Source organism: Labrus mixtus, chromosome 2 (genome assembly GCF_963584025.1).
Source record: "Labrus mixtus chromosome 2, fLabMix1.1, whole genome shotgun sequence".
NCBI lineage: Eukaryota > Metazoa > Chordata > Actinopteri > Labriformes > Labridae > Labrus > Labrus mixtus.
Window position 1 is genome coordinate 27,823,850 of NC_083613.1, and position 15,668 is coordinate 27,839,517.

General features: G+C 40.7%; 1 protein-coding gene across 2 annotated transcripts in view; it reads left to right on the forward strand.

Moving 5' to 3' along the window:
* Positions 1-10,527, forward strand: part of LOC132991191 (mucin-2-like) — a 29,475-nt gene extending 18,948 nt beyond the window's left edge. Inside the window, exons 4-23 of one of the 2 annotated variants that reach the window (XM_061059850.1) lie at positions 85-1,301; positions 1,500-1,564; positions 1,822-1,970; positions 2,102-2,173; positions 2,334-3,082; positions 3,281-3,345; positions 3,604-3,752; positions 3,884-3,955; positions 4,116-4,846; positions 5,036-5,100; positions 5,191-5,333; positions 5,447-5,530; positions 5,691-7,141; positions 7,331-7,395; positions 7,486-7,628; positions 7,737-8,348; positions 8,379-8,509; positions 8,908-8,972; positions 9,060-9,205; positions 9,466-10,527. In XM_061059850.1, coding sequence (XP_060915833.1) covers positions 85-1,301; positions 1,500-1,564; positions 1,822-1,970; positions 2,102-2,173; positions 2,334-3,082; positions 3,281-3,345; positions 3,604-3,752; positions 3,884-3,955; positions 4,116-4,846; positions 5,036-5,100; positions 5,191-5,333; positions 5,447-5,530; positions 5,691-7,141; positions 7,331-7,395; positions 7,486-7,628; positions 7,737-8,348; positions 8,379-8,509; positions 8,908-8,972; positions 9,060-9,205; positions 9,466-9,566 — 6,275 coding nt within the window. In that variant the 3' untranslated portion in view covers positions 9,567-10,527. The remainder of the gene's footprint in view (positions 1-84; positions 1,302-1,499; positions 1,565-1,821; positions 1,971-2,101; positions 2,174-2,333; positions 3,083-3,280; positions 3,346-3,603; positions 3,753-3,883; positions 3,956-4,115; positions 4,847-5,035; positions 5,101-5,190; positions 5,334-5,446; positions 5,531-5,690; positions 7,142-7,330; positions 7,396-7,485; positions 7,629-7,736; positions 8,349-8,378; positions 8,510-8,907; positions 8,973-9,059; positions 9,206-9,465) is intronic. The other variant, XM_061059857.1, reaches the window with a different exon arrangement.
* Positions 10,528-15,668: the final 5,141 nt, after the last annotated feature.

Below are 15,668 nucleotides of genomic sequence, written 5' to 3' on the forward strand. Positions count from 1 at the left end.
ACTTACAACTTAACAACTCACACAAATACATTGTAATTATCACAACTCCAATGAAAATGTTGTCTTTTCACGCTTTCCTTACAGAAACTTCACCGCTGGTCAACATGACCTCACCGCCACCTGTCAACATGACCTCACAACAACCTGTAAACAGAACATCACCACCAGTCAACATGACCTCACCACCACTCAATGCCACCTCACCGCCTGTCAGCATAACCTCACCACTCATCAATATGACCTCACCAGCCGTCAATATGACCTCACCACCACTCAATGCCACCTCACTGCCTGTCAGCATAACCTCACCACTCATCAATATGACCTCACCAGCCGTCAATATGACCTCACCACCACTCAATGCCACCTCACCGCCTGTCAGCATAACCTCACCACTCATCAATATGACCTCACCAGCCGTCAATATGACCTCACCACCACTCAATGCCACCTCACCGCCTGTCAGCATAACCTCACCACTCATCAATATGACCTCACCAGCCGTCAATATGACCTCACCACCACTCAATGCCACCTCACCGCCTGTCAGCATAACCTCACCACTCATCAATATGACCTCACCAGCCGTCAATATGACCTCACCACCACTCAATGCCACCTCACCGCCTGTCAGCATAACCTCACCACCCAACAGTATGACCCCACCACCTTTCAACTCAACCTCACTGCCTGTCAACATGACCTCACCACCTCTAAACATGACCTCACCACCTTTCAATTCAACCTCACCACCAGTCAATATGACCTCACCACCACCTGTAAACATAACCGCACCACCAGTCAACATGACTTCACCACCACCTGTAAACATAGTATCACCACCTGTCAACATGACCTCACCACGTGTCAACATGACTTCACCACCACCTGTAAACATTACCTCACCACCAGTCAACATGACCTCACCACCACTCAACATGATCTCAACACCACTCAACATGACCTCACCACCAGTGAACACAACCTCACCACTTTTAAACATGACTTCACCACTAGTGAACACACCCTCACCACCTGTAAACATGACTTCTTCACCAGTGAACACACCCTCACCACCTGTAAACTTGACTTCACCACCACTCAATGCAACCTCCCCGGTAGAAACTGGAACATCAGGACAACCAGTTACAACAACTGGTCCAGCTACTACATCAACACCTTCACAACCAATAGAACCAAAGATTGAGCTGGGATTTAGTTTGCAGCAAATGTTCAAACCAGATCTGGCAAACAAATCCTCACCAGCTTTCAAACAATTACAGACGCAAGTCACCAACTCAGTAAGTCAAAATGTTTTCTATTGTGGTTTTTGCTTGCTTCAAAATCATATGCAGCATAAGCATGGGAAGTGTATACTGTATGACAAGCTTTGGAATATGAAATCAATTAAATAGATATGTATTTAATATATATGATATACCATCAACTGTTTATCATTGTGTATATTGAATATTTCCATGTAAATATTTATTCCACAGCTCAACAAGGTATACTCACAAAGATTTGGAGATTCCTTCAATCGAACTGAAGTCACAGGTTTCAGGTATTGATCACTTCATGCTATTACATGTTTTTATAGATTTGTTTTTGTATTCTTAGGTTATATCTTGAAATGGAGGTATATGTTGTACTTCGCTTTGTTTGACTATGAATTTTGGTTTATCATTGAAATTAGAAAATAGTTTTCAGATTATATAGACAGATTTTGGGGGATTATTTGTTCAGAAAACAACAATGGCAATTAAAAGTTAAAATGAAAAAAGGGCTGAATTTTCTTTTTTCAATTCATTTCTGTCACAGGCAAGGATCTATTATGGTGACTGCTTTGCTGATCTTCAATGATATGCAAATGCTGCCAAATGATAGCTCTGCAGTGGACGCTTTGACGACTGCTGCTGCAGACTCTAATTTTTCCCTCCCTGTCAACACATCATCTATTAGTGCATCTGGTAGGAAATTATGTGATAACCGAATAGTTGATGCTAAATTTTGAAATAATTTATTGAAAGCACAAACTGTATCTGTAGTGATGAGAATATATTTTAAAGAAAACAATAACATCTTTAATTAATCTTTTCAGTTGTGTTGGCACCAACTCAAGCCCCTGCCACAGATGCCCCTACAACATTAATGAGCACAACTTCTCCACCAGGTATTACACAGTCGTACTGTGAAATTGAAATTAAATTCCATTTAAGAAGTGAAATGTTGTCACTTAACAACTCACACAAATATATAATTTGTGTACAAATACAAATACGTAATCATCACAACTCCGGTGAAAGTTTTGTCTTTTCCTGATTTCCTTACAGAAACCTCACCACTCATCAATATGACCTCACCAGCCGTCAATATGACCTCACCACCACTCAATGCCACCTCACCGCCTGTCAGCATAACCTCACCACCCATCAGTATGACCCCACCACCTTTCAACTCAACCTCACTGCCTGTCAACATGACCTCACCACCTCTAAACATGACCTCACCACCTTTCAATTCAACCTCACCACCAGTCAATATGACCTCACCACCACCTGTAAACATAACCTCACCATCAGTCAACATGACTTCACCACCACCTGTAAACATAGTATCACCACCTGTCAACATGACCTCACCACGTGTCAACATGACTTCACCACCACCTGTAAACATTACCTCACCACCAGTCAACATGACCTCACCACCACTCAACATGATCTCAACACCACTCAACATGACCTCACCACCAGTGAACACAACCTCACCACTTTTAAACATGACTTCACCACTAGTGAACACACCCTCACCACCTGTAAACATGACTTCTTCACCAGTGAACACACCCTCACCACCTGTAAACTTGACTTCACCACCACTCAATGCAACCTCCCCGGTAGAAACTGGAACATCAGGACAACCAGTTACAACTACTGGTCCAGCTACTACATCAACACCTTCACAACCAATAGAACCAAAGATTGAGCTGGGATTTAGTTTGCAGCAAATGTTCAAACCAGATCTGGCAAACAAATCCTCACCAGCTTTCAAACAATTACAGACGCAAGTCACCAACTCAGTAAGTCAAAATGTTTTCGATTGTGGTTTTTGCTTGCTTCAAAATCATATGCAGCATAAGCATGGGAAGTGTATACTGTATGACAAGCTTTGGAATATGAAATCAATTAAATAGATATGTATTTAATATATATGATATACCATCAACTGTTTATCATTGTGTATATTGAATATTTCCATGTAAATATTTATTCCACAGCTCAACAAGGTATACTCACAAAGATTTGGAGATTCCTTCAATCGAACTGAAGTCACAGGTTTCAGGTATTGATCACTTCATGCTATTACATGTTTTTATAGATTTGTTTTTGTATTCTTAGGTTATATCTTGAAATGGAGGTATATGTTGTACTTCGCTTTGTTTGACTATGAATTTTGGTTTATCATTGAAATTAGAAAATAGTTTTCAGATTATATAGACAGATTTTGGGGGATTATTTGTTCAGAAAACAACAATGGCAATTAAAAGTTAAAATGAAAAAAGGGCTGAAATTTTTTTTTTTCAATTCATTTCTGTCACAGGCAAGGATCTATTATGGTGACTGCTTTGCTGATCTTCAATGATATGCAAATGCTGCCAAATGATAGCTCTGCAGTGGACGCTTTGACGACTGCTGCTGCAGACTCTAATTTTTCCCTCCCTGTCAACACATCATCTATTAGTGCATCTGGTAGGAAATGATGTGATAACCGAATAGTTGATGCTAAATTTTGAAATAATTTATTGAAAGCACAAACTGTATCTGTAGTGATGAGAATATATTTTAAAGAAAACAATAACATCTTTAATTAATCTTTTCAGTTGTGTTGGCACCAACTCAAGCCCCTGCCACAGATGCCCCTACAACATTAATGAGCACAACCTCTCCACCAGGTATTACACAGTCGTACTGTGAAATTGAAATTAAATTCCATTTAAGAAGTGAAATGTTGTCACTTAACAACTCACACAAATATATAATTTGTGTACAAATACAAATACGTAATCATCACAACTCCGGTGAAAGTTTTGTCTTTTCCTGATTTCCTTACAGAAACCTCACAACTGGTCAACATGACATCACCACCACTCAATGCAACCTCACCCCCCATCAATATGACCTCACCATCTGTCAACATGACCTCACCACCACTCAATGCCACCTCACCGCCTGTCAACATGACCTCACCACCACCTGTAAACATAACCTCAGCACCAGTCAATATGACCTCACCACCTGTCAACATGACCTCACCACCACCTGTAAACATAACCTCACCACCTGTCAACATGACCTCACCACCACTCAACATGACCTCACCACCACCTGTAAACATAACCTCAGCGCCAGTCAATATGACCTCACCACCACCTGTAAACATAACCTCACCACCTGTCAACATGACCTCACCACCACTCAACGCAACCTCACCGCCTTTCAGCATGACCTCACTACCTTTCAATTCAACCTCACCACCTGTCAACATGACCTCACCACCACCTGTAAACATAACCTCAGCGCCGGTCAATATGACCTCACCACCTTTCAATGCAACCTCATCGCCTGTCAACATGACCTCACCACCTCTCACATCAACAGCTGCACCAACCCCATTACAGACTGTGAATATTACATCAGCTACTCCCAATGCTACAGCTGGTCAAACTGCAGCTAGTGAGGGAACCCTGGGTCTTCAGTTTAGTCTCAACAAAACATTTACATCAGATCTCTCTAACACATCCTCCGCAGCGTTTCAGGCTTTAGCTTCAACAGTGGAGTCAGAGGTAAGATTTCTATGCACTCCTACCATGCACAAATATTCTTATGAAGCCAAAGACAATTTTCCACATTGCAGACAAAAACAAGTTCTGATACAAAGATCTGTACAATATAAGTTATCAAATAACATATTGCAGCCTCCATAACAAACAAATCACAACCTATGAGCAACTGACAGTAATGTTGTCTTTCAGTTAAATGAAGTGGGTGGCAGACTATATGGATCAAGCTTTCTCCGCGCCATAGTTAACTCATTCATGTAAGCCAAAATTGAAATTGCTTACAAATTTTGCTTTGTATTTGTGGCTCACATGCTTTGACAGTATACGTTTCCCTTTATTTACCGTAGGAGTGGATCAGTGGTTGTCAGCTCAACCCTCACGTTCAAGAATCAAAGTTCAGTTCCTGCAACAAATACTGCTACCTCACAACTCAGCAGTGAACTAACTAGCAACTCAACTCTGAATGTTTTAGCAGGCAGTGTGACTGCAGGTTAGTAATTGGAGACATAGAGATCAAATTGAATTACCCTGCAAATGTATACAGGTACATGCATGATCAATGCCATATTATATATTTTTTGTTAATTATTTGTTCCGGTTTAGTTTCTTCAGCTGCCACTACCGCAGCTCCAACGGCAGCAACAACTGCTGCCCCTTCAACATTAATGAGCACAACTTCTCCACCAGGTATTACACAGTCGTACTGTGAAATTGAAATTAAATTCCGTTTAAGAAATGAAATGTTGTCACTTAACAACTCAGACAAATACATAATTTGTGTACAAATACAAATATGTAATTATCACAACTCCGGAGAAAATTTTGTCTTTTCCTCCTTTCCTTACAGGAACCTCACAACTGGTCAACATGACCTCACCACCACTCAATGCAACCTCACTGCCTGTCAGCATGACCTCACTACCTGTCAATATGACCTCACCACCTTTCAGCATGACCTCACTACCTTTCAATTCAACCTCACCACCTGTCAACATGACCTCACCACCACCTATGAACATAACCTCACCACCTGTCAACATGACCTCACCACCACTCAACATGACCTCACCACCACCTGTAAACATAACCTCACCACCTGTCAACATGACCTCACCACCACTCAACATGACCTCACCACCACCTGTAAACATAACCTCACCACCTGTCAACATGACCTCACCACCACTCAACATGACCTCACCACCACCTGTAAACATAACCTCAGCGCCAGTCAACATGACCTCACCACCACTCAACATGACCTCACCACCACCTGTAAACATAACCTCACCACCTGTCAACATGACCTCACCACCACTCAACATGACCTCACCACCACCTGTAAACATAACCTCAGCGCCAGTCAATATGACCTCACCACCACTCAACATGACCTCACCACCACCTGTAAACATAACCTCAGCGCCAGTCAACATGACCTCACCACCACTCAACATGACCTCACCACCACCTGTAAACATAACCTCACCACCTGTCAACATGACCTCACCACCACTCAACATGACCTCACCACCACCTGTAAACATAACCTCACCACCTGTCAACATGACCTCACCACCACTCAACATGACCTCACCACCACCTGTAAACATAACCTCAGCGCCAGTCAACATGACCTCACCACCACTCAACATGACCTCACCACCACCTGTAAACATAACCTCACCACCTGTCAACATGACCTCACCACCACTCAACATGACCTCACCACCACCTGTAAACATAACCTCAGCGCCAGTCAATATGACCTCACCACCACTCAACATGACCTCACCACCACCTGTAAACATAACCTCAGCGCCAGTCAATATGACCTCACCACCACTCAACATGACCTCACCACCACCTGTAAACATAACCTCACCACCTGTCAACATGACCTCACCACCACTCAACATGACCTCACCACCACCTGTAAACATAACCTCAGCGCCAGTCAATATGACCTCACCACCACTCAACATGACCTCACCACCACCTGTAAACATAACCTCAGTGCCAGTCAATATGACCTCACCACCACTCAACATGACCTCACCACCACCTGTAAACATAACCTCACCACCTGTCAACATGACCTCACCACCACTCAACATGACCTCACCACCACCTGTAAACATAACCTCAGTGCCAGTCAATATGACTACAGCTGGTCAAACTGCAGCTAGTGAGGGAACCCTGGGTCTTCAGTTTAGTCTCAACGAAACATTTACATCAGATCTCTCTAACACATCTTCCGCAGCGTTTCAGGCTTTAGCTTCAACAGTGGAGTCAGAGGTAAGATTTCTATGCACTCCTACCATGCACAAATATTCTTATGAAGCCAAAGACAATTTTCCACATTGCAGACAAAAACAAGTTCTGATACAAAGATCTGTACAATATAAGTTATCAAATAACATGTTGCAGCCTCCATAACAAACAAATCACAACCTATGAGCAACTGACAGTAATGTTGTCTTTCAGTTAAATAAAGTGGGTGGCAGACTATATGGATCAAGCTTTCTCCGCGCCATAGTTAACTCATTCATGTAAGCCAAAATTGAAATTGCTTACAAATTTTGCTTTGTATTTGTGGCTCACATGCTTTGACAGTATACGTTTCCCTTTATTTACCGTAGGAGTGGATCAGTGGTTGTCAGCTCAACCCTCACGTTCACGAATCAAAGTTCAGTTCCTGCAACAAATACTGCTACCTCACAACTCAGCAGTGAACTAACTAGCAACTCAACTCTGAACGTTTTAGCAGGCAGTGTGACTGCAGGTTAGTAATTGGAGACATATAGATCAATTTACCCTGCAAATGTATACAGGTACATGCATGATCAATGCCATATTATATATTTTTTGTTAATTATTTGTTCCGGTTTAGTTTCTTCAGCTGCCACTACCGCAGCTCCAACGGCAGCAACAACTGCTGCCCCTTCTGCAGCTGCCACTACAGGAGCTCCAACAGCAGCAACAACTGCTGCCCCTTCTGCAGCTGCCACTACAGGAGCTCCAACGGCAGCAACAACTGCTGCCCCTTCTGCAGCTGCAACTACCGCAGCTCCAACAGCAGCAACAACTGCTGCCCCTTCTGCAGCTGCCACTACAGGAGCTCCAACGGCAGCAACAACTGCTGCCCCTACTGCAGCTGCCACTACTGCAGCAACAACAGCTGCCCCTACTGCAGCTGCCACTACTGCAGCTCCACCGGCAGCAACAACTGCTGCTCCTTCTGTAGCTGCAACAACAGCTGCCCCTACTGCAGCTGCCACTACTGCAGCTCCACCGGCAGCAACAACAGCTGCCCCTACTGCAGCTGCCACTACTGCAGCTCCACCGGCAGCAACAACAGCTGCCCCTACTGCAGCTGCCACTACTGCAGCTCCACCGGCAGCAACAACTGCTGCCCCTACTGCAGCTGCCACTACTGCAGCTCCACCGGCAGCAACAACTGCTGCCCCTACTGCAGCTGCCACTACTGCAGCTCCACCGGCAGCAACAACTGCTGCTCCCAGTACAGGATCATCAACAGATTCTCCAACATCCACTGAAGGGACTTTGGGTTTACAATTTAGTCTCGACCAAACTTTCACATCAGACCTCTCCAACCCATCCTCAGCAGCTTTCCAGACTTTAGCTACAACGGTGGTCACAGAGGTAAGATTACTGTGAACAACAATCTCTTTTACAAATTCTTGGTAAAATATATGAGACTGAATTTTGGTATTGGTAGCGTTCAAAAGGGGAGCAAATTACTTAATGCAGTCCCGGTATCTATGGGCTGTCATCCTACAATGATTTTGCTTAAATGAGTGCCTAAAAATAGATCAATAGATAACATATATTCATAAAATTGCAGCCAATAATCTACTTTCTGGCATTGTTTAGTATTTCTGACTCCATTCTAGCTAAGTTGTTCAGATGGAACTTAATATCAGATCACACAGTGCATCTTGCTCCAAATTGTCTTCAAACCTAATCAATACATCATTGTTTTTATATGTGCTTTCAACCATTTCTTTTTTATATAATCAAACACTGATGTTTTCCTTAAGGTAAACAGAGTGTGTACAGGGGTCTTTGGACCATCTTTCAGACGCTCCATTGTGAACTCATTCACGTAAGACAAAATTCCCTAACTTTCTTTTGCTTGAAATTTACCGCTCACTTGTTTATTAAATGTTTATTTATCATTTTGTCACTGTAGGAGTGGATCAGTGGTTGTCGCCTCAACACTTGTGTTCAACAGTTCAAGCTCAGTACCTGCAACAAGCAGTGCAACTTCACTTCTCAGTAGTGAACTTACAAGCAACTCAACATCCCTGAACATTATTGCTGGCAGTGTCTCTACACGTAAGTTATCAGACAACTTGAAGTAATCTTTTATTTGTGGTTTACATTTACTTCTGTTAACAAACATGGATGCACATAACATTCAACATGCATGTTAAATTGACAAATTTGTCATTCTTTTTATTTCTTAATATTAACGTAAAAGAAGGACTCGATGCTGGGCCGAACCTCTGGCTAAGACAGTATTTTGATTTTATCTTGTTGCTTTACGTCTGAAGGATTTCACTGAGTAATACCTCTGTTTTTTTCTGAAATTTCAGAGGCGACATCAACATCAAACAGTCTAAGGCCTACAATGGGCTCATTGGTAGTCCTAATAGTAACACTGCTGACTGTGGCTCAGATGCTGATGGACTTGTAACCAGCACCAATGGCAGATTCACTGACTTAGGCAATAGCTTGATGCTATAAAGTCGGAGGAAAAAAGAGCCAAAGGCACAAGAGGTGTACATTATGAAAGTTACCAGTACAATGTCATATGGTAAAAAGATGTGTACTGTTTGTCAAATTCTGAAAGTTATTTTCTTTCATTTTAATTTTACCTCTCTCATTTATTTAAAGAAATACTCTAAAGGATTGTAAGATTAAAACTATCATGTTTGAGACTACTTTGCATTTTTGTAGAACTTGCAATTCTTTTTTTTGTAAACGCCTCTTTGTGTACTATTTTTATATGGCACTGTGAGGACATGTTTTATTAAATACCAACTATTTATTTTCAGTTAAAGGCATGTCAAAACATAAATTGCTAGATGCGAATGAAGGAAGAACTGTGCAGTTGTAGTTTGTCAAGCCAAAATATTTGGGTGTGGCTGTTCAGTAGGAATATTGGTGGAGACCAATAATTCATATTATATTATTATTGTTTTTCATCTGAAAACAAGTATGCAGTTGGTAAAGATTCAAAACATATTTTAACATAGAGATCTAACTACAACCATGTTTTAGGAAGCTAAGGTTAACGGCATAGCAGTTAAGTGAGTGCAATAGTACTGTTGAGCATAATGTTTACATTGAATAAAATGTCTGGTTTTGTACTTTTAAGTCAATGATGGCAATTGGGTTACTGCTTGTCTATAGATTCCAGGTACAATAATATCATTTAGCAAAATTACTTGTTTTAATTCCCAGGTTGAATAAAATCCTTCTTCTTGAATGTTTTTGATATTGGGGATGAACAAGTGCATTTTGTATTCATCATTTAAGTATAAAATATTGCCTTTAAAATCACCAGTTGTTTTTTTCTAATTTCTTACTTCTTTCTCTGTACTTAAAAGTATTCACACCTCAACTTGATGGCAAATTAAACTATTTATAAGTAATGGTGTGATTGATATACTACTTTAATTTTCTGTTCAGTTCAGACAGCTTAATTGAGCCTTTACAGTCTACTCAAACCATGAATTGATTTATAAAAATAAAAAAAACATCAAAATTGGAGTATGTTACAGGCAATAAGAAATAGAGATGCACACGGGCATGCTGGCACCCTCGTGTGGCCCCATGATAAGTGAAAAACAGGAGGGCGGGGCAAAGATTAAAATAAACAGTTGAAAGTTTTAAACAACAATAAAAAGATGAATAAATAAATAAAGGATACATTTGTACAGCTGTCATTGTGTTAGAGTACGTTTTATTGTCCCTCATTGTATTTAATATCTTCATACATTTCGCTTGTTATAGTTTAACGGATATCTTTTTTTGTTTATTATCTCTATTAACGCTTTCATAGTCTTATTACTACTATTATTATTTTTTACTGCTATTTATTCCTTTTATACATTTCATAATTTGTATTGACCCTATTTAGCATTGCTGTATTTCATGCTTTTGTCTTCTCTTTTTATTCTTTATACCTCTTTAATTGCTTTAATCTCTTCTTATAGCTTTTAACTTTTAATTTGCTGTTATCCCTTCTGATGTTTCTCTTTTAGTTGCTAACATAATCTGATCGTCTTGGTCTCAGGGGCTCACGGTTGGCTGGGTTCTGATCCCAGGAACTCAACTATTGGAAGTGATTTAGCATAACCGTGTGGTCAGCCTGCCACGCTGCCTCCCCAATGCCGTCTACCTCACTATGTGGACCTGCCTGGCGTGCTGCCATGGTGTCAATGATTCTTTCCTGGCATAACATTGCAAGTGTGGATGGCACAGACACTGCCAATGATGATCACCCACTGCTCTGTGTTGCTTCATCAGGGCCCACGGGGCTGCTTACCTTTGTTTGATCAACAGCTGCAGTCAGCATAGCAGTTTCACGGGGCGGTACAACTCTCCAGAGCTGTACCGACTCATACCTGGGCCCAGTGCTTTCCAGCACCCCCCTGGATTACCCACATCAAACTCCACTTTCTTTGAATATGTTAAAAGACGCCAGGATATCACACAAACTGCCATCCACATTAGCTGTTCCACAGATGAATCCAATGAAAACAGACAGTGGTGCGTGGGATTTTGTCACACCTCGTGCTACAACAATAACTATGAACAAAAGTTCCACTCGTAACAATGAGGCTACAAACACTGAACCCTGTGACAAAGGGACAACACAAAACACTTTTTTTTTTTACAATTAATGATGCCAAAATAATTTGGGAGTCAAACCAAAAGGACTGATGTCGGGTCATATTCATAGTAATTAATAAAACGGAGTAAATAGAAAGCTTACTGGCTGATTCTAACATTGATAATATTTGTCAGTTTACTCTTTCTCAAACTTAGACTTAGAAAACTTTATTGATCACAGAGGGCAATTCAGTTCCATAGTCCACCCAGACCATGCATACATTTACATACAAACAACAGATGGAGTATGTCAGAGACAATAAAACCAATCAGTACTTGACAAAGATGATCGCTGGCAAGCTGGCACCCTCGTGTGGTCTCTTTGGGTAATAACACACATAAGGGCCAGGCAAGATATGAAGCACAGTTCAAAGGGATACTTCACCCGTTGAAACATGAATCTGTACTGACATTGGGTCATATATGTAGTAGAAATGTGAAATACATTTTGAAGTTGGTGCCTTCTTGGCCGTGAAAAGGCAGAAAGTGTCTTTTTGGCTCAATTTGATGAAAGACACCAAATCCCAGAATGCACAGCACCGCAGGCCACTCCCACTAAGGTCCTTTAGTTCAGAATCAGAAATATTTTATTAATCCCAGAGGGAAATTCAATCGATACAGTATCTCCAAAATATACAGTATAGCAGTAGAAATATAGTAATAAAAACATTTATAGACATATTTACTTCAACACATGAGGCCATTTCCTCAACTGATTCCGAAATTTCTTCCAGAATTGATCTTGGAAATTCCTGGTAGAAAACAGACTCTATGTCTGTGTCCATAGGCAAACAGTGAGAGCACCGCCCCAGCTCGAGCCGGCCCCGGCTCCTCGTCCTCACCGCCGGCGACAGGCAGGCACTATGTCTCTGCTGCTGAGCTGGCAGCGGCCAGCGATATAGTCGTGAGACGGTTGCTGCCGACAGTCCGGTCTTGTGTCGTGGCCTCCCGGCAGCAGCAAGACCAGCCTGTCGGCAGCAGCCGTCTCACCGCTTTATTTACATTTTTTCGCCATTATCAGCTTTCTCCATAGAGCCTGTTAGCATAGCTTCCAAGCAATATGGCGGATGTTAAGTTTAGATTCTGGGAGTGAGTTCCCACCCACTGATCTGTGATTGGTTGTAGGGCAATTATGAGGAACTAGCGTTGTAGTTTCACCCTGCTAACCGCAACAGCTTCCATTGACGCAAAAATCGTCATTTTGCATCACTGGAAGCTCCTTTTCAGACTTAGAAATACAAAGATTTCCCATCTCAGGGGAAAATGAGGGCGGGATGCACGACCATTCAAAAATACTACCAGGTTTCTAATGATACAAAGCTTAATGCAAATGGGTGAAGTATCCCTTTAAGGACAACATAATTAAATAAATAAGTCAATAAATACATAAACAAGACATTCTAGGGCGCATTGCACATCACATTGTAAGACTACATTCAAGGAATATACGCACAGGCCACTGATGCACAAGTCAGAGGAATAAACCACTATATGGTCAAACACAAGAACAAGGGGCATGATAAGGTAGAAATACAACTCCACTTAAGGAAAACTATTTCTGATGAACATACAAATATTAAGAGAGGTATTGAAAGGGTTGAAGAGCAATGTTTCGAACTTTTACTTCAGACTTTCACAGGATGCATATTAAGTGGTAAATTTATAATACCTTAAGGGACTCCCTTTTTGTATCTTTTTAGTAGTAGCTGTGGTAGTTTTTCCTATTTCAATTTATTTTAGTTAGATTTTAATATATACAAATGTATGGCATATACACAAAATCCTTTATCTACTTGACAACAGAGGAGATCCTCTTTCATATCATCACAAAGCCTTAAATAAACACTCCATGGGTTATTCACTATTATTGGTATATGTTGCCTCAGGATTTAATTCTGAAATCTAACAAAGAAAGTGTCAGTAAATTTGCAAAATTGGCAAAACAGGAAGTACCTCAGTTAGGATGTGAACCCCCTTTTTAGCAGGCAAGATGTGTTGCATTGGTAAAATAGATAAAGTAATAATAGATGGGTAATTGTTCGAATAAGCTGAATCAAAAAAAGGGGTCTTAAAGGTCCAATATGAGATATTTACTTAAGTAAATCATAAAATGACCTAACTATATCATCAGGCATTAAGGAAACATGCTATTTTGAAGTGCTGGCTTCTCTGTCAACAACAAAGCAGCCAGTATGGCCTCCTTCTAAGTTTCCAACTGGTTCAAATATACAGTAACTGATTCTACCCAACCTAAAAAGCCTTGGCGTTTTTCTAATTAGCTCCACAACTAGAAACCATATTGGAGGAGCTGTTATAAAATGCAGAGGTTAGAACGCAGAAAGGTTTCATGACCAATGCAGAGCTAGTTAACACTGAAGAGTCAGTGTCCACGACATGGTAACCTGCGTGCACATTGACTCTAGGGAGGAGGGGGCGGGGGTAGACAGCTCTCTCCAGTGTTTTGAATTTGGACTGCAGTAGCCTACCAATTATAAACATTACGTGCACGAAAATAACATGACAACAAGCCAACAGATACGATCGGTGTGATTGTTTTGGTTTTTTTACACAAAAAGAGGACTGTGTTGCTAATTAACACAATATAGTATAGCTTAAACGTTGTTGATGCACAGCCATGTTGGATTTTAATTTTGGCTACTGAAATTTTCCAAGTCGGAATTCCAACTACAGGACCGGAAACTCAGATTTCCCGACATCCGAAATCAAATGCAAAAATAGTCCCTTCTTCAGAAAGATTATACTGATCAATGACAGTGATCATATAAAAGTATAGTACCTTTGGTTAGTGTTGCACAGCTGATAATGAAAAGTGTAATCATATTAAATAGCTCACACAAAACCTGTGAATCAACATCTGCTCACTTGAGAAACAAAAGAACAGATGTGCAGCCAGTCCAACACCTTGTTCCATTACACATATGAATGACTGTTCTGAAAAATTCATAGTTAATAAAAGCCAATGGGCCTTATATAGCACCCTTCATTAAAAATCCCCCATGTTTAATTAGAACACATCAGTCACACTTGAGGTACATCTGTCACTGACTGAGGCCCAAGGTATTCAAGCCCCGATGAGTGGCTTTGCTCGACTGCGCATTGAAAATCATGAAAGGGAATGATGAAAGCTGTTTAAGGGGGACGAACCAAATGAATTTGCCTCCATGTGAATTAATGAGCTTATTTCATTTATTGTATGTACGTAAAATCTAATTTGTAATTTTATGTCTTCCCCTTTTTGTGTCTGTGTTTAATACTGTTATACATTACAATACTGTTGTACAGTATATACAACACAAAAGCAGCGATGTAGTATTTTATACATTTTAGTCCATTTTTAGTCAACACAATTCATTTTAGTCAAAAGTTTTTGTCAAGGTGTTTTCTCTCTTTAAAGAAAATGAATCAGCCTAACACAGGTATCACACTGATATCATTTGAATAAAAGGGCTTTCACTTGTACCAGAAACATGCCCAGATTTTGTGACAGAAATAATAAAAATATAATAATAATAATACATTATTACATGAAAACTGTGGGTACGGATTTGCTATCGGCTAATTTTTTTTTCACATGTTTTTTTTACTTCTTCCTTCAGAGGCTCTGTGTAACACAAAAAAAAGTTTCACCTGCAATTACATTATCACAAGAGATGAGCCTCCAGTGGAGAGGCTTGCTATCAAGACGCAGAACCAAGAGAAAGAATAGATTCACATCAGCTTCAGAGAGATAGGGAAGTGAGAGGGAAAGGTCAGCTGTCCGTACATCTCTCTTCTAAATGCACCAATTTAGATGCAACGCTCATGTCAAAACAGATGCTTCATTTCAGTGTTTCTGTGCAGCTGCTTCCTGCAGATGCTGTCTTGCACTCCTAGGATG